The following is a 20,867-nucleotide window of genomic DNA, read 5'->3' as shown; positions in this document are numbered from 1 at the left end:
TTCCTTTCACTTTATGTCAAAACCCTTCCTTGTCCCCCTTGCCTTTCCTTCTCCTATAAATAAAAGCCTTTGCCACACACCATTCAAATAATCCATGCTTCACCAGATTTCATCCATCCTCCACCACAATCTACCACCATTCAACACATCCACACACCATCCCTCTACTTTGTCGCACCCCCTTACCAACCCAAATCCATTCCTAACCCAGAAACACATCCAAAATCATCCCTTAACCTTTGTGCCGCAGCAAGGAAAATAAGAGAGATGAGCTTGAAGGTGCAGGGCATTCAAGTTGATTCGTTGGGCATTTTAGGTGTAATCAATCTTTTGTTTTCAATGTTTAAATTCAATTTTGTTTCTTTTGCTGTGAACATGAGAGGCTAAACTTGTTTTAGCTAAGGGAGACTTTTTTTTTTTTTTTTTGGTGAACGAGATAATGCATTACCTGGGCAGAGATGCCAAAAAGAACAAGAAAGCTTACAACAAAGCAAACAGGCCAGCTACGACCAAGCAAGAAACGAAGTACAAGGAGGAAACATCCGACACCGCATCAAATGCTAAAAGTGTCACTCCTTGCACCAAACCTACAAGCCTAATGGGGACAAAGGAGGTCGTCATTACACAGAACATGAACAAGGGAAGATGGGGGTCGGTTAACCCAAACAAAATCACATACCTCCCTACTTTGCCGCGACGCCAAACTGTCCGCTGCCTTGTTGGCCGATCTTGGAACCCAAGACCAGCGGCAATCTTGGAAAGCCTTCCCCAGACTTGTGCACTTAGCTAGCAAAGGAAAAGCATCCCAATTGCCCATCGAATTAAGATCCTGAAGACAAGACACAGAGTCCAAAGAATCTGATTCAATGATAATATCATTCCACCCCATATACCGCCCCAACAAACAGCCATGCAAAATTGCCTTAGCTTCAACCATTGCCACACTCGAGGCACAGATCTTCTTTCTGCATGCAACCACAAACCTGCCATGATCATCCCTAGCCACCACACCCACGAAGCCCACACTCTCCCTAGCATTCCAACTTGCGTCCACATTTATCTTGATGAAACCCGAGCCAGGAGGAGACCAAGATAAGTCATTTCCCCGATCCAGATCATTGATCCGGGGCCTACTACTTGGAACACGATTGGCCTCTAGGAACATACCCACCGAATGATGAACAACGGGGATAACCTGCCCTGGGTAAATTGGTTGCTGCTTAAAGATAAAGTTGCACCGAGACTTCCAAATATGCCAACAGGTAACATCAATATATGAGAACGGTTTGATCCTTTCACCCCTGTTAGCAAAAGTCGCATCATAAATATCATTTAACCAATTTACCCAAGAAATTATCCCCTCCCTGCCAATACCGCCAGTCAAACTTCCCTCATTCCACACCGTCTCTACCCACGGGCATTGGAGAAAAAGATATTCCATTGATTCCTCAGCCGAGTTACAGAGAAGGCATATGGGGGAAGAGAAGAGAGCTTAAAGAACAGGTTTGCCATCGTTGCCACTTGAATACCCTTATTTTTTTAGGAACCTTCAAATTCTACATGCACTTCCATAACTGATTCGGTATCATATCAGACCTATGCAGGTTGACATTCCTGTGAATATGGGTCCTGGACAAAGCCCAATGATAACCAGATTTTACCGAGTATGCTCCCTTTTTTTCGAAAAGCCACACCAATCTATCCTTTAAGGTTAGATCACCCAAAGGGATTTCCAGAATCACCTTGATCTCTTCCTCCATCACAAAAGGTTTCAAGAAATCAACCTCCTAATCCCCAGACTCATTACAAATCAAAGAGTTGACCCTCAAATTCCTAGAGACTTGAACCGTACCCAATGGAGAAGGTCTTCCCGAGGGGATTGAAGGAAGCCATCTGTCCACCCATACCCGAACCTATTTGCCATTCATAATCTGCCAGTGTGCACCTCCGAAAATAATATCTCTTCCAACAAGGAGACTTGACCAAGCCCACGAAGCTCTTCCTCCCCGTTTTGCATCTGAATGATGATTTTGTGAAAAACATGTTCATTTGAATAACATCTATAGCATGCATTTAACAATTAAAAGGCGGAATCATGCTTGCATGCATTCAAAAACAAAACATTACCCATGAAATTCAAAGCCTAGTAGATTGGTGAACCAAGACTCAACTCAAATCAAAGTGAGTTGAGAAATATATACCTTTGTAGATTCCTCTTTGCATAAGCAAAGGCTAATCACCCAAAGAGAGGGCCTTCATTCCTTGCATCTAAAATCTATGGATTTGGATGGAAGAATAGGTTTCTCCAAGTTCCTAAAATTGAGAACCTCTAAGTATCTTCACCAAGGTTAGATTGGAGAAGAAATGAGTGACCTTGGAGTAGTAGGATTGCTAGCTACACCCTCCAAGGAGACCGGCCTCTTTAGAGAGAAAGGGAGAGACATGTTCTCTCCAATTTTCTCCAAAAGAAACCCTAAATGAATTTTGGCTATAGAGTCATATTTATACCTTAACTCATTGGAGTGGCAAACTTGTAAATAAGTCCAAAACCCACTCCAAAACTAAATGGCCGGCCATTGAGATATTATTGGGCTAATTGGGCCTTTGTGAATCATTATTCATTAAGTTGTCATACAACTTAAGTCAATGGGCTTGACGTTCGAAGCCCATTGGGCCTTAAGGTCCAAAACTATCCCGAGGTCTATAACGAACTTATTCGTTTGATTAATTAACATATTAATTAATCCTTGCCATAAATAATTAAACCATTTAATTATTCTTACTCATCTCCATTGTTTCTTCAATCTCCACCTTACATGGTGTACGATCCATTAGGTTCCTTTTAGCGAGGCAGTGGGCGATTAAAACCATTTCACATCGATTGTGAATTGAAACTTACTTTCAATTCTCCCTTTAGTGATTATACACGTTTAGGGCTTCCACAAACCATGAGTGACACCTAGCAGCATATCATGGTTACCTAAGCTAATCAGAAGAGGTGGAGAACCTATTCAATTTAGGATTACAAATGCAATACGGTCTTTCTCTAATACAATACTCTTGACCACATTGTTTGGTTTGATAGTTTATTCATGTCTACTATCCAATGTGATTCGTGTGCTTATATGATTACCTTGAATGTGATTTGGAACGCCTTCCTAAATCTCATTCATACTCTGGCCAGAGATTCTAAATCATATCATAGAGTATTCTCCCCCAAAAGGTTTGAAGGTTAGAGATCCCTTGTTGCGCATTCACTTGCCTCCATAGCTAAGTGGCTTAACCCCAACTATGCCATGGACACCCTCCTGATGGAGTGACTTTGACATAATCAAAGATCAAGGACTTAACCACAAGACAACTATGATGCCTCAGGTCAAATGACTACTTTGCATTATCCCAACCATGAGTTCTCATGTGACATGAATATGAGAACTCTTCGTTGATCGTGTTCAGTGAACTCATTCTCTATTGAGCACCTACGTACTTGTCTTGATGTCACACACACCAATGACTCAAGACTAGTCACTCTCCCTGAGAGAAGACACAGCACGTACTGATCTTAACGGACTGTCAATGCCCAATTGGCAATCCTATGATCAGGAATGTTTAGGATGTGTCTACGAAAGAATGGTCTCATGAATCTAACTTCTTTAGATTGCATTCTCCCAATCACATATTCCTTGGACTTATAGTTTAAGCATATAACATTTATATGAGACCGCTCAAACAATAATCTTTGCCCTTGATATTAAACTAGATTAGTTTAACATGTGAAATGTCCGTAAAGTATCATCATATGATTGGTTTTAGGGCACATTTCCAACAATCTCCCACTTGCACTAGAGCCAATCAGCTTGGTCATCAGTGATGATACCTCTTCTGTAGTCATTTCATAAATGGCTGAATAGTAGGCCTAGACAATGGATATCTATATGTGATGTGAAAATTATGTTGACACACAAATTAACCCTCTTTTTATCGATTGTAGTAAGTATGTAAGTAGGGATCGTTCTAGGCCGGGGATTAGGAGGGATTGCTAAATCACTTGAAAACCGACTCAAATACGTAAAAACAAGTTTAAAACACTAAACTAGACTCAAAGAATGCAAAACTAAACTTTAAAACACCAAAACAAACAAAAAGACTCAAAACAGCAAACAAACACTCAAAACTGCCTTAAAACACTTTCTGGGCAGTTTCTGACACTCAGGAAGAATTTGGACGAAAATTGATTATAACTTGACTCAAGACACTTAAAAACACAAACTTAATTGATTTCTAACTAGTATGACTCAACAAAGAAAAGGGGGATTGATTTTGGACGAATTTAAAAACAAAACAAAACTTTGTAAACTAAAACAGATTTTAAAACGAATTTGGATGATTTGAATGGATGGAAGGCTAGCTAAGGGGTTCATCTCCACACATGTTACACTTGCATATAAAACGATTTCCAATTGCTTTTCAATAAACCATGAATTCTCAACGCCCCAAGTTAATTAGGTCCGCTTAAATTAACCCTCAGATTTTCCTTAAGTTATTGAATTGGATGAATTGCATACGACAACCCAAAGCATTCCCCACAAGTCCCCTACATGATTGCATAATAGAGATACAAGCAAGAATCATTAAGTTCTATGAAAACCATAAGCATTGACGAAGCACTTGTTACTATGATTGCATGAAACTTATGCCAAGAATTTACTTAACACGATTGTGATCAACAACCTTTACTACTTGTGAATATAAGTTCATAACGATTAGGTGAAATTCCCTTATATCCTAGCATCAAATTCATGCATGCAAACTAAGTGTCGACCCTCAATCAACATACAAGAATAAGTTTTAATTCACATAGATAAGCAAATTGAACTCACAACTTATGAAACACAATTAGAAGTAATCAAATCATATAGCAAGCATAAACATGGTTTCGAATCCCCCCTAGCCAAGGGGGTTTAGTTCCTCATACTCGCAAATAAACAAAGATAAATAAATTTAAACATTAAAACAAAGATAGAAAACACCTAGAAACGCTCCACAATCCAAGCTCCTTGAATGGCATGCACGGCTCCAAGAGTTCTTCCTTCTTCTCCTTTGCAAACTCACGGCACAAGAGGTATATTTGGGTGAATGGTGTAGTGAAAATATGGTAGAGGATGGTGACTAAATGGTGCAGCAAAGGATGGTATTTATAGGCTGAAATTCGCAGCCCCTATGTAGCAAAGGAAAAGGATTTAAAAGCCTAATTTGTATAGGATAATAACACACAATCCTTGAAGGAAAAGGCTAAGGCTTTTAGAAACCAAGGGAGAAAGGAATAATCAGGTTTCTAGAAGTTCTAGAAAGGTTTGGGGCGTCACTTTTGTAGGACAAAGGATAAGGCCTTCTAGAAAGGTTGTTTTGTGGCTGATTTCTAGAAAAAACAAGGGATAAGGTGTGGCACCTTTGTAGGAGTGGATAAGGGCTTCTAGAAACCAATTTTAATGTGTCCTAATCTGAAAATAAATCCCCCATGCAGCTGGAATTAAATTAGGATAGGATTAGGATAGGATAAGATAAGATAGGATTGGATAGGATAGGGTTTGGATAATGTTTTGGATAAGGTTTCTTCACTTGAGCTGATTCTTTGGCTTCAACTTCCCTTCTTCAAGTAGGAAACCTTGTTTGAGTAGGAAACTTCAATCTTCTAGGAATCCAACTTCAACTAGGAATCCATCTTCAACTAGGATTTCATCTTCAATTAAGCACTTTCCCACTTCAATTAGGAATCTTTGTATCTTCAATTCTTCAACTTCAAAACACATTCCTAGCTTCATCAATCCTTCAAATTCGTCCATCCCTTGTGCTTCATGTGCATGAACTCCATTCTAGCCCAATTTTGCTCCAAAATGCTCCAAATTGCATCCTTTTGCTCACTTTGTCTCTAAAACCTGAAAATACATGAAAATAGCTTAAAAGACTACTTTAACTAAGAAAACACAACATAAATGCATAAGAACTAGCTAACTAAGGTGCATAAATATGCTCCTATCAATATGTTATCCATAGAAGCAACCTTGAGAAAAACGACGTCACCATTATACATGATTCTCAATCATGTGGTTCAGTCTCTCATATGAGTTCGGACCTTGATGAGACCTTGATTCCCTGGCTTGAGCTATCGCCCCATTAGTGTCATAGTGTCGATACACTAGATACACTTTCTGGTTGGAACCGAATAGAGAGTTCATAAATGAACTTTCTCATCCAAACAACATTGTTGTAAGCTTCTATATGGCAATATATTTTGCATTCATAATGGAACACACTAAAGTCATTACTTTAATGTTTCCATCCAAATATCTCTTTAGTCATAATAAAGAGATATCCGTTTATCTCTTCATTCATAATGAAGAAACATCCAATGATGGATTAGATTCATAATCTAATACATTTACGCTTCCATTACGTTACTCTAATTCTTCCTCAATTTTTTAGGAATCTATCCTTTAGTATTTCTTAAATACTTAAGGACTTACTTGACAGTTGCCATGGTTCTGATCCTGGGCTTGCACTGATATCGTCTTGTACCGTTCTAGGTACAACTCATATCAATGTTTTTCATACAATATGAAATACATAAATCACCTTTATGCGTATGCATAAAGGATTCTATTTACGCATTATTTCTTTGGGAGCCAAAGAGTACGTTCTCTTTGAGAAGAGCAACTTCTTAGTCTCACTAGAGTTGTCCTTCTAATTGAAGTTTATCATCATATGAGAAACTTCCTAGCATCTATTGTCTATTATTAGGGATTGATATAATCCAATTATATCATGAAATATATCATTATAGATTTCCATCCCATGTATATAGACTATATCTCCCATATACATTCTATTTTCATATAATGTTTTAAAGTCATAACTTTAACGAAGAAGTATTCTTTTCATTTCCAAAATTAATATATCATATATATTTAAATTTTAGGAACACGATTAACTCCCACTAATCTTTTGTAAACCTAGTAAACAAAAGATTCATTTACATCTTTATGAGAAATCAAACGATTTGATCCTTTTCTCATAAGATGCTCATATCTCCCACTAGCTTGCTTAGATTCATGATGGATGGATCTCTACAACTTACATGTCTTGTGATTCATAGTTTTAGACATATATTATTAAGACCATCTTAATAATGGTTTCGGAAACTCATATTATGTCCAAACATTGAGTCACCATTTAGTTGTAGCTAGCTATCTTCGAATTAATTGAAACCAAGACTATCTCAAAGATGGTTTCTTCAAAGTCAACCATTCTCTTTGATTGTAGTCACCTTAAGCTACCAATTAGCTTATGAAGGTTTCATTATTTCGGGTCAAATGGTACTTTACCATTTCCTTGAGTATATATCATATATATACACTCAATGTAGTCATAAGGATTTTCATTCTTATTTCTTTTGAATTAAGAGGTGCAACTCTATGACATAGTCATAAAGTTCAAACCATTCAACTGAGACGGTTTATAAATCCTTCTCGACTACCTTGGAGCTTTTGGTATAGGAACTAGGTTGTTTATATTTGTTGATTACTTTCTTGTCTCTCAAAGAACCTATTCTTTGAGTTCTATCTCTCGTTCATTTGCTTTTAGGCAAATCACATTGTAGGATTACAATGAACTACCCAACAAACAACATTTGTCAATTGGTTTATAGAAGCGATATCCAAAAGTTAATTTAAGGATATCCCACAAGATTGTTATCAAACAAATATTGCTGATTGGCTCACAACCCCAAATCTTAACATGATTAAGTTTTGTCTTTCCTTCCAACTACATCTTATGGAGTCATGAAAATTTTGGAAGATCTTCTAATTGACAATCATATTGTCTTAGAAGTATATATCCTATATATGGGTAATTGATAATATCCAACGAACTAAATCTTATTTAAGTTCGTTCTTCTCCTTATGGAGAAATCTATTATCTTATGATGCTTATTTCCTTGATATCTTTCAAGGAAACTGTTCTAAAGTGTTACCTTATCTTGGATCAAATCTAAGGAGGTAAATACTTTAGACGTCTTACTCATCAACTTACATTACTTGAATTCTTTGAAACATTTTGCAAAGTATTCAGACTTGTGTTTATTCAAAATAAACTATAGTCCAACCGAGAGTGATCTTCGGTGAATGTCATACAACATGAGTAGTATTATGTTTGTGGACAAGTGCCACTAACATCTAAGTGAATTAACCTCAACAACTTTGTGATTCTTTCTTCTTTCCAAAAGAATAAAGATTCGAACATTTCGCCTCTATACAATTTTAACAAGAAGGTATTGGATCTGGATCTAACGATCCAAAGCATCCATCAATGACCAACTCGTAATTTATGTTTTAGAGGTATCACAACTCAGTTGGGATTAGTCACTACCTTGCAACCTTTTGGGTTTTAAGCATCATTATATTCTAAACAGTTAATACTACCATATCATCTCTACTATAGAGACAATCAATTAGATTACTATAATCCAATCATTGATTAATAAAGAACAATGTTTTGTCAAACAAAACATTCATCCATCTCTACTATAGTGACGGAATTAAATTCCTTAAAATTGGAATGTAAAGACAATCTTTGGTTTTTCCAATTTCTTTGGTAGTTCATATGAGGAAGTAAGTACTATCTGCTTTCGTAGAGATCTTTATTTTATTCACGTTCCGAATGTGAAGTACCTTTTCTTCTCTCATATATCTTCTACTTCTTATTAGTCACACTTTTACAACGATTGTAAAACATAGTTACTAATACGGAATCAAGCATTCAACTGTTTTGAACTATTCAAGAACAATTTACAACACCTTCGAAAGGTGTGTTCTTGACACTTGCAAGACATTTCTTGCAAATACCCCTTCCAATGTCCATCCTTTCATAAAGAAAGTTTGTTCCCTTGGAGTTAATTTTATCTTCTTCATTTGACTTCTCCTTTGACTACAATAGTCAGGGTCCCTAAACTCCCACTATCTCTCTTGAAACTTACTTTAATTGTGTTATACACATCAAACATTTTGGAGAGTGTGTGGTTATTGTTCACCATATAGTTTACAATAAACTTAGTGAACCATTAGGATAGGGACACAAAGGTGAAGTCCTTGCCTAGTTTTCGTCTCGTTAAGTGGTTTATCACTTCAACACTCAATGATTCAAAATCATCATAAGTTCATGTTAATGGACTATTTTTGTCAACCAACCATTATGTTCTAAACATAATTACAAACTTTCAAGAGTTGTTCAAGGCAACTCTCATTTCTTCATACAACAATTTGCAAGTGAAGAATCATGGCACATTAAGTGTCCATGCCTTTGTGCTTTCTTCTAAAGTTCCTTGTTCATGTAACAAAGAAACAAGCACTAATGTTTGCATTGATTAAGGGTTGTTCAAAGCAACTCTTATTTCTTCATACAACAAATTGTAATTGAAGAATTATGACATTAAAAGTGTTGTCCTCCTTATGATAGACTTATCTAACATTTTCTTCCAATGGTACATTATCAATAGGAAGATTGTGAGGATGAGACTACTTAGGTACATATACAATCCATTTAAGACAATCTTTGGGATTGTTGTACCAAGTCCGGAAACTGAACTTTCGGCTTTTATTTGTCAAGTGTGGGATAGCGTTTGCAAATATAATGGTAAGTAAATACATAACGAATATAAATTGATTGATTTTAAGCCATTTGATTCGGCTCTTTAAATCAAATAGCACCACCCACTATTTTTGGCAAAGTCCATATCCCTCATTGGAATTCGAGAGTTTTGGAGGAAACTCTTAGTAGGGTATGGGAGACTCACTACTACCAAGCCCACCTCACAATGATATGATATTGGCTAGCATTAATAATAATGAGAGAGTACACTTACTCATTTGCATCTCTTGCAAGTACCCATCTAATTTGGCCTCTAGAGAATGTAACCTCACAATGATATGATATTGGCTCCATTACACTTAGTTAAGTCATTCCAACCATGCTTAGTTCATGAAGGGGTTCAAGAATAGCCTCACAATGATATGATGTTGGCCATCCTCGTTGCCTACACTCACCTCATCAAGTATGTACATAGACTCCTCCTTAGTGTAAGCACGCACTTTGTACTCCCCCATGATAGGGTGAAGCCGGTGTACGAGTCACAAATGATCGGAGCTACCATGGTGGAAGGCCACGAAAGAGTGTTCAAAGCACTCTCACGCTTATCAACTTAATAATGGTTTGGTTGAAGGTTTTTAGGTCTCATCACATATAAACATTCATTTTAATCTATATTAAAACAATTTTGGTCCTATTACAAATATTGGTCCATTGGATTGTTTTAGTTGTATATAATACTCCCACTATGCTTATAAAACGGTTTTTAAAGCAAGAGTATATGATACTACTAACATAAACTTTGCATTCATTTGATGGACTATATAGTTGCCTTAGGGCCTTAGGATGACTATGAACCTTTGTTTAGATTCAACACGAGCCTAGTGTTGAATCTCGGTCTAGGGATGGTGATTGATTTTAGTTACGAGTTTAATCATATTAAGGCGTGTTGTCTTAGGGGCGTTGGACCCAACTACTTCATTTTCATGCATATCAAATAAAGCAAGAAAGAAGTACTTCAAAGTAAAGATGAGCTTATGCTCATTACAACATTTGCATAATACAAATTACTTTAAAGTAAAGAAGAGCTTAAGCTCTTTTACAACATTTGATCAAATCAAATTACAACCAAAATCTAATCTACACATTCCCATGGTTCAAACAAATTTGAAACGGCCTTTCACATAGCTCAATTATCATAGGCTTAGGTTCATAATCACCCTTTAATTAATTAACACTTTAACTAATTAATTGAATGCAACATTTTCATTTGGTTTTTGTATCCATAAAATTGATTTAAATGGAGCTAAATGAAATGAAAATCCAATTCTCATTTAAAGAGACAAAACAATTTTGTTCTCAACCTTATTTGGGCCATCATGCAATAACCACAACTTTTTGGGCTATAAAGCAATTAACCTCAACTTTTGGGCTACATTGCAAAACTTTTGGGGTCACTTTGTAAAAACACAAAAGTCCACTACTTCATGTAATTACAACTTGAACCCAAAATTTTAATAATGCAAAAACTTCATTAAAGGAGCAAAACAATTTGTCCTTTAGCGTTTTTGGACCTAAACGTAAAAACGTAAACTTTTGGGCCAAAGTGCAAATACACAAAAGTATCAAAACTTTATGTAATTGCATAAAAGCCCCAAAAGTACTCCCACTTGAGGGAGGGCCGGTTTTGGAGAAGGATTAGAGTGATGTGTGTGTTGATTTGTGAGTTTTGACATAAAACATGCAAGTGGTGCAAGTCGTGCATGACATAAATGTCATGCAAGTGGTGTGTGTGAAAGGAAATTAATCCTTACACATCCACCAATATTTCTTACACCATTTAAACAAATATCTAACACATTAAATCATTTGAAAAACATAAAACATAAACTTTATGAAATAAATCAAAACACAAAACTTTTTGTTCTTGGCAAAAATGTCAAGAACAATGAAGAACATTCATGAAAAAACCCAAAAATTTCCATGAACATTTTTACTCCAAAAACATCCCAAAACCATTCAAACTTTAGGGAAATAACATATAACCAAACTAGGGTACATAGGGGTTCCAAAAGTTACTTGAAAACACTTTTAACAAGTCAAACAAGAACCCAAAAATCCACCCTTTGGATTTGGCCGAAAATTCCCAAAAACATGGCACCAAATTTTAGCTCCAATATTCATGCTCATAAGAACTACATCTACAACATTTGAGATGGCAAATTTTCTAACAAAATTTACATTCAAAGAAACAAGAATAAAGCTTGTAACATATTACAACTTTTAAATCACAAACTATGAACCACAAAACCCAAAAGGATTCACCACCTACTAGACCTAGGCTCTGATACCACTTGAAGGATGATTTTGTGAAAAAAAATGTTCATTTGAATAACATCTATAGCATGCATTTAACAATTAAAAGGAAGAATCATGCTTGCATGCATTCAAAAACAAAACATTACCCATGAAATTCAAAGCCTAGTAGATTGGTGAACCAAGACTCAACTCAAATCAAAGTGAGTTGAGAAATATATACCTTTGTAGATTCCTCTTTGCATAAGCAAAGGCTAATCACCCAAAGAGAGGGCCTTCATTCCTTGCATCTAAAATCTATGGATTTGGATGGAAGAATAGGTTTCTCCAAGTTCCCAAAATTGAGAACCTCTAAAGTATCTTCACCAAGGTTAGATTGGAGAAGAAATGAGTGACCTTGGAGTAGTAGGATTGCTAGCTACACCTTCCAAGGAGGCCGGCCTCTTTAGAGAGAAAGGGAGAGACATGTTCTCTCCAATTTTCTCCAAAAGAAACCCTAAATGAATTTTGGCTATAAAGTCATATTTATACCTTAATTCATTAGAGTGGCAAACTTGTAAATAAGTCCAAAACCCACTCCAAAACTAAATGGCCGGCCATTGGGATATTATTGGGCTAATTGGGCCTTTGTGAATCATTATTCATTAAGTTATCATACAACTTAAGTCAATGGGCTTGACGTTTGAAGCCCATTGGGCCTTAAGGTCTAAAACTATCCCGAGGTCTATAACGAACTTATTCGTTTGATTAATTAACATATTAATTAATCCTTGCCATAAATAATTAAACCATTTAATTATTCTTACTCATCTCCATTGTTTCTTCAATCTCCACCTTACATGGTGTACGATCCATTAGGTTCCTTTTAGCGAGGCAGTGGGCGATTAAAACCATTTCACATCGATTGTGAATTGAAACTTACTTTCAATTCTCCCTTTAGTGATTATACACGTTTAGGGCTTCCACAAACCATGAGTGACACCTAGCAGCATATCATGGTTACCCAAGCTAATCAGAAGAGGTGGAGAACCTATTCAGTTTAGGATTACAAATGCAATACGGTCTTTCTCTAATACAATACTCTTGACCACATTGTTTGGTTTGATAGTTTATTCATGTCTACTATCCAATGTGATTCGTGTGCTTATATGATTACCTTGAATGTGATTTGGAACGCCTTCCTAAATCTCATTCATACTCTGGCCAGAGATTCTAAATCATATCATAGAGTATTCTCCCCCAAACGGTTTGAAGGTTAGAGATCCCTTGTTGCGCATTCACTTGCCTCCATAGCTAAGTGGCTTAACCCCAACTATGCCGTGGACACCCTCCTGATGAAGTGACTTTGACATAATCAAAGATCAAGGACTTAACCACAAGACAACTATGATGCCTCAAGTCAAAGGACTACTTTGCATTATCCCAACCATGAGTTCTCATGTGACATGAATATGAGAACTCTTCGTTGATCGTGTAAAGTGAACTCATTCTCTATTGAGCACCTACGTACTTGTCTTGATGTCACACACACCAATGACTCGAGACTAGTCACTCTCCCTGAGAGAAGACACAGCACGTCCTGATCTTAACGGACTGTCAATGCCAAATTGGCAATCCTATGATCAGGAACGTTTAGGATGTGTCTACGAAAGAATGGTCTCATGAATCTAACTTCTTTGGATTGCATTCTCCCAATCACATATTCCTTGGACTTATCGTTTAAGCATATAACATTTATATGAGACAGCTCAAACAATAATCTTTGCCCTTGTTATTAAACTAGATTAGTTTAACATGTGAAATGTCCGTAAAGTATCATCATATGATTGGTTTTAGGGCACATTTCCAACAGCATCAAGGAAAGAACAATTAGGGAAGTATTGGGCTTTAAGCACCATCGCTCACAAAGAATTTGGTTTCGATAACAACCTCCAATATTGCTTTGCCAAAAGAGCATCGTTGAAATCTGTGAAGCACCGCAAACCAAGTCCACCATCTTGTTTTGATCGGCCCAATATTTCCTTAGAAACCCAATGAATACGGTTCTCGCCCTCTTTTTGACCCCACCAAAACTATATCAAAGCATCATGTCAATTGCAAAGAGTCGAAGGAAATTTGAAGAGGTTCATAGGATACGCCGGAATTGCTTGCGCCACCGACTTGATAAGGATTTCACGCCCCGCCTGAGAGAGAGTTGTATGCTTCCAACCTTGGATTTTTCCTAACAGACGACCTTTGATGCAAGCAAGTCCGTTCTTTTTAGATTTACCCCAGATAGCTGAAACACCCAAGTACAATCCCAGATCCCCAACTATTTCCATACCAAGAATGGCAGCTAGCTGGATTGAGAGAGACTCCGGTACATTTCCCCCGAAGTAAACACTGGATTTTGACTTGTTGACCTGTTGTCCCGAAGCCAAGCAGTACTCATCCATTACCTGAACTAAATTCCTGCAATTTCTCTCATCCGCCTTCATGAAAATCAGAGTATCATCGGCAAAAAATATATTAGAGATCATGGGACCGGCAAGGCCCATTTTTACCCCTTCAATCTATTTTCTTTCACCCGCCTGCTTAATAATAAGAGATAGCACTTCACTGACCAGCAAAAAGAGATATAGGGACAGGGGATCCCCCTGGCGAAGCCCGCGAGAAGGAGCGAACCGAGGTCCAGGTTGACCATTTAGGAGAATGGCGAAACTAACAGTGGAAATACACCCCAGGATTAAATTTCTCCAACGACTATCAAAGCCCATCTTCTCCATAACTGCCAATAAGAAGTCCCATTCCACCCTATCATAAGCTTTATGCATGTCCAGTTTAATTCCCAACTCCAGCTTGCATTTCGTCTTTCTTGTTTTAAGGAAGTGGAATAGCTCATACGCAATACCAATGTTGTCTTGAATTTGTCTACCTTCCACAAAAACATTTTGGGTTGGAGAGATCAGATCTAGTAGAAACCTTTTTAAGCGATTAGCTAGGACCTTGGATAGAATTTTGTAAGAAAAGTTGCAGAGGCTGATGGGGCGAAAATGAGACACAGACTCCGGGTTTGGAACTTTTGGAATTAGAGCCAGGTGAGTCGCATTGATTCGCAAAGGTTGTAAAGACCCAACCATCAGATCCTCAATCATTTTATTTACGTCCGCAGCTATAATATCCCACTGTGACCTATAAAAGATGCCTTGGAAACCGTCAGGGCCTGGGGCTTTAAGACTACCCATTTTCAAAGCAGCCTGTTTTATCTCGTCCGCAGAAACCGGAGCCGATAATGTAGCATTCATCTCCTCCGAAACCTTAGGAATGACGTAGTCAAGGATGCCACCCCAGTCCCTATGTCCCGAAGAAGAGAATAGATCCATAAAGTGTTCATCAAACAGCCTACGAACCTTATCAGGATTATCCACCCACTGCTCGTTACCACTCTTAAGAGTTACCACCTTATTCCTCCTTTTTCTTTGTAAAGTAGACTAATGAAAGAACTTTGTATTGGCATCCCCTTCCTATAACCATTGGACCCTTGATTTTTGTTTCCATACACATTCCTCCTAACTCCACAAAGTGTCAACAGCTTTTGATAAATCATCAATTTCTTGAGAGTTGCTTCTCTAGTCCATTTGAAGTCGTCCCAGGTGGCGCATCATTTCTTGAATTTTCCAACGTCTCTGACTAAATTTCCTTCCACTCCACCTAAGAAGCCGAACGCGGCAGTCAAAGATTTTTTTGTTCCATCTCTCAACCGAGTTGCCTTCCTAGGGTTGCACCCAGACTTGTTTCACAATCTCCTTACAATCTGCCTCGTTCGCCCAGTATGCCTCAAACCGGAATATCTTTTTCCTTTTTTCCACCTTCGGAGCACAGTGCACAAGAACAGGGTTATGGTCAAAACCCAACGTCGTGCCAATAGAAACCAAACAATTAGGCTAAAGAACCTGCCAATTTTCATTCCCAAGCGCTCTGTCCAATCGTGCCTCCACTAGCTGCCCATTTCGTTTCCCTCGCCAAGTGAATTTAGGGCCATTATAGCCCAAGTCCATTATCTCCAATTTGCTCATAAACTCCTCTAGATATCTTGTTCGATTATATCTCACTTAAACTCCTCCTGATTTCTCATGATCCCATAGAAATTCATTAAAATCCCCACCACATATCCACGGGGTATCATCCGAACCGAAATTCTGTATCATTCCCCTCCAGAAGTCAACCTTCTCACTGTTGTAAGACGTTCCGTACACCCCTGTAAACCGGAACACACATTGCAAATCTACAATGCAACAGGTTGCATCAATGAAATGTTTCGAAGAGTCCCTCACATTCACCTGAACCGAATCATCCCACCAGAGAGTGAGACTTCCACCCCTTCCAACCGGAGCAACATCAAAACCATTGCAGTACCCCATTCTTCTCCTCACTCCTGCTATTCTATGATCTTTCATTTTTGTTTCAGAGAGAAAAATCATAGAGGGTCTATGTTCCCTAATTAGCCCATGTAGAGCTCGAACTACCGTGTCCGACCCGAAACCACGGCAGTTCCAGAACAGGTGTATCATGGAGACCGTGTGACTGTTGAAGGCCAACCGCCACCACCTCGGGAAGAAGATCCCGGTTGCTTTGCCATTAGATCCTTTGCCTGGACTGTATCTTTCTCCATTCTAGATTTTTTCATGGATGATTGACCTCCCTCCTTTTCCAATCCATCCAACTCACATTTGTGGTTACTACCAATACCCTGCACCTGGACAACCTTGACTCCCCCTTCTCCACTGATTTCCATACAAAATTTCTGCATTGTTACAACTCCTTCCGATTGAGCAAGATCCTCTTCGTGAATCTCTTCTATCCTAGCAGACGGAGTTCCCAAATACTCCTTTCTTAATTCCATAGGTGCAAAGTCCATCACAAATCGCTGTTTTTCCATAAACCCCCGGCCTTCCATCATCCACTGGGCCGGGTTAAGTCTCAAACCTTCCTCCCATCTTTAAGCTCTATGCCATTTTTTTTTCTCCTTACCTTTGCCAGGATGAAGGATTTGTAGGGTCGGATCTCCTTCATTCTTTTCAGTATTTGTGCTTATTTCCCCCAAGGATTCCTCCCTTCTTTGCTGACTCGAGGACCTTGAGCCTATCTATGTTGCCCCAGCATGCCTTCTTTCGCCCCCATTAATAGCCATTGGTCTTGGAAAGTCAATGAAATCCCAAACTAAAGCCGCCTTAGTCCATTCTCCATACCCTGCCATTCCCCCCTTAACGGCTTCATAAGAACACTCTATATTGGAATGCCCAATCCTTCCACATTTATAACAGAAATCCTGTAATCTTTCATATCTAAACTTAATCCATGACTCCTTTTCATTTGTCCTTGGGAGCCACACCCTATTGTCAATGGGTTTGAAGTATTAATAGCCACTTTTACTCTTAAAAACCCCCGCGCTTTAGCAGTATCCTCAAGTTCCTCAAACTTGCCTATCTTTGCAGCCAGGCGCCTCACATTATCTTCTGAAATAAAGTACAGTGGAACACCTCTAATTTGAATCCAGAACAAAACCTTGTACATGTTAATTTCCTCCAAAGCTAGCTCATGATTCCATCTTTTGACTGAGAAGTTCTGGTTCATGACTGCCCACGGGACCTGGTTGAGAATCTTAGTAGCAGTTCATTCGTCCTGTACAGTGATGATGAATGTGTTGTTTTTAACCCACTTGACATCAATTTCCCCATACTCCTTCCACGAGGATCTTAGGATATTTCGAATTCCCTATTTGTTTAGATTTTTGTTGACCAATGCCATGCCAACCAGTTTAATTCCTTGCTCCATCATTGATAGGTCCATATTTCTTTCCAGGTTAACCACCAGCTCCTCAATTTCCTGCGCTGCCATTTGGTTCCAGTTTTTGTTAACCTTCCCTGACTGCTTTAAGCGAAATATGTAGTAGAGAGACAACTGAGACTCAATCCAGTTCCTAGCTCTGTTCTTCTTCTTTCCGACTATGCACCTCCCAATTTTTTTAGACAAAATGTGAAGACAACAGTACCAACAACAAAATTTTAGGTTTTGTGACTTTCTCTTACAAAGTATCTCGACATTATTACCCCATTTAATGTATGTTGAGTAGTTGATCTGTACAACTGAGATTGTTCACGTCTGAGGGAATATCTGCCTCCTTTTAATTCCTGGGACTGCCATCTTGCCTTTAAACCTAAACCCCCTTTTTTGTACACTAGATCTGCCATCCTCTTTAATTGATCAAATCCAGTTATGAATTTGTGACTCGTGAATGCAATTTGCTTAACTGTTTTATTCAGAACTTATTCTTATATGTTAATTAAAGGTGCACACTTAGTTTGCATGCATGAATTTGATGCTAGAATATAAAGGAATTTCACATAATCGTTAGGAACTTATATTCACACGTAGTGAAGGTTGCTAGTCACGATCGCGTTAAGTTAAATTCCTAGCATGAGTATCATGATGTCATAGTTACGAATGCTTTGCCAATGCTTATGATTTTCACAGAACGTAATGATCTTTGATTGTATCTCTATTGTGATGTCATCTAGGGAACTTTTGAAGAATGCTTTGGGTTGTCGAATGATGTCATCCAATCCAATAACTAAAGGAAAATCTGAGGGTTAATTAGTGATTTACACGGTTAATCTGGGGCATTGTCGTTCATAATTCAACAAAAGAGTAACTGGAAATCGATTCATGTTCATATAAGTTATGTGTGGATAAGGAACCTCTAGCTAAGCCCACAAACCATCCAAAAATCCAAATTCGTACCAAACTTTGTCTAGTTTAGTTTCTATCTTGTTTTAGTTCAGTTTCGTCAAAACCAAAACCTCCCTTTATTTTAAGTGTCAATTAGGTTAGAATCTGTGTTATTTTGTGTTTTTTGAGTGTCTTGAGTCATAATCAAATCAATTTTCGTTCAAAGTCATCTCTAGTGTCTAGTTTGAGTCAATTGGATTGTTTGAAGCTGTTTTGAGTCTTTTAAGGTTGTTTGAGTCATATAACCTTAGTTAGAGTTTTAGAGTCTAGTTTTTATGTTTTTAGGTCAGTTTAGTTTAGATTAGCAATCCCTCCTAATCCCCGGTTTAGAACGATCCCTACTTATACACATACTACAATTGTCAAAAGAGGGTTTTAATTTGTGTGCTTGTTTTCAATCGCATCAGGGACAACTTGCTCTGCTACCATGAAGAAGTTGAGGTTCCACCATAAAATCAAAGGAAAACTAATGAAAAGGGCTTGAAAACTTTGAGTTTTAATGATAAGGACAAAATAAAGGGTAAAATGAATAGTACCAGGATTGACTTTTTAGTGTAAAAATGTGGTTTTTCGTTAAAGTGAACAGTACCAGGTGCTTTTCGTTAAAGTTCCCTAAAATCAATTGGTTGTATGAGGACCTCTTATAAGCCCATGCAAGGTCCCTCCTATCATCAATTTGGGATTCATTCTCAACAAAAGAGATATCAATGATGTGAAATTGAAAAGATGTATGCAATGGAATATAAAATAAATAAGGCATAATATTTACGAGGTTCGGTAAATGTGCCTACACCCTCACGGCAGTAGTAATGCTTTCTCTCATTATCTGAAATAATAGAAGTACAAAATAACTCTCACTATTTTACTCTCTTCTCTCTAGCCTTATAGCTTACTGATGTGTTTGTCTTCAACGTCTCCAGCTACTTCTTCTCCTCTTAGTTTTATAGGTAAATGGCCAACTATCTTTTCTTCATTAAACTTCCATTTCCAATTTGCCAATACATAAAATATAGAAGCTAGGAAACCAATACCTACCAACCCATGATTTGATGTCCAAAGTCATCATGTGGATATTCACACTGATTTTACAATGGGCATTTACATTGCTTTTACAGTACTCCCCATTGGATATCCATACATCAGTATCGTTTAACTCATTAAAACCTTGCTAGGAGAAACTTAGTTGGAAAAATCCTAATCGAAGGAAAAAAAAAGTACAACACACGTGTGTCTTGGATACTCCCCCCTATTAGTATCTCCTCCTTATTCCACATTCTTCAATTTGACTGACTATTAAGTCGACGTAAATTGATACTATGGTGCAACTTCTGGAATGTACACTTTGGTAAAGATTTGGTGAAGGTCTTTCAAGTTATCATTGGAACAGATTTGTTTGACTTCAATAACTTTGGCCTTCTGAAGCTCATGTGTACTGAAAAACTTTAGAGATATGTATTTCTAAGAGATATGAAGATAAGTGTTTGCTTCGTTAAGCGTTGTAGGATCAATCTATTTTCATATGTAATACAAATGTTGTCTATGAGCGTTTTGTATACAGGTTAGGAGATATTCAGATTTTGCTTGCCCAATAAAACCATGACTTTAGTGACTTCATTGGAATATAACAAGTGCATGTCTATAATTTCTCAAAGATAACAATAGATAAACTTTTTCATTCTAATGCCTATATCTTGGTATTGTTGGATAAATATCAACAATCAACGATAAATTTATTTATGCTAATAAATAATAAATGTGAATAAATTATTTGACAAAGTATGAACAAAATAAAATAATATTAAACAGACAAACGGAGGATCAAAGCTTGCGTACCGCAATGTCCTTGAAACAGAATTTCGTTCCTATTATCTGCTTGTAGTTCGATGGACGTCTGTTTCATCAAGATTCAACGATCTAAGTTAAGATTCTAGCACCAGATAACTAGACTTTTGGCGAATATCTTTGTGGTTATCTTAGTAAAAAGGTTTTGGATTGTGGAAGGAGAACTTGTTTTTTCTATGTTCTAAATGTCATGCAGATGGATGTATATATAATTCATTTATGCCAGTTCTCAACAAGTATGAGTATGGGATGCGTCTGTTGGGAGATATCTTCTCAGAGGGGTGGTTTGCTCTTTGGCGTTC

General features: G+C 37.6%; 1 protein-coding gene across 1 annotated transcript; it reads right to left on the bottom strand.

Annotated features, from left to right (window-relative positions):
• Window positions 1-553: 553 nt before the first annotated feature.
• LOC139190974 (uncharacterized) lies at window positions 554-1,512 on the bottom strand. Its single transcript, XM_070811469.1, has 4 exons — window positions 1,412-1,512; window positions 923-1,301; window positions 680-829; window positions 554-595 (listed from the first exon to the last, which is right to left on the bottom strand). The coding sequence occupies exons 1-4, from the start codon at window positions 1,510-1,512 to the stop codon at window positions 554-556; spliced, it is 672 nt and encodes a 223-aa protein (XP_070667570.1).
• Window positions 1,513-20,867: the final 19,355 nt, after the last annotated feature.

The sequence above is a fragment of the Malus domestica genome, chromosome 13 (genome assembly GCF_042453785.1).
Source record: "Malus domestica chromosome 13, GDT2T_hap1".
In the NCBI taxonomy this organism is placed as follows: domain Eukaryota; kingdom Viridiplantae; phylum Streptophyta; class Magnoliopsida; order Rosales; family Rosaceae; genus Malus; species Malus domestica.
This window is presented reverse-complemented; position numbering and strand designations above follow the sequence as displayed.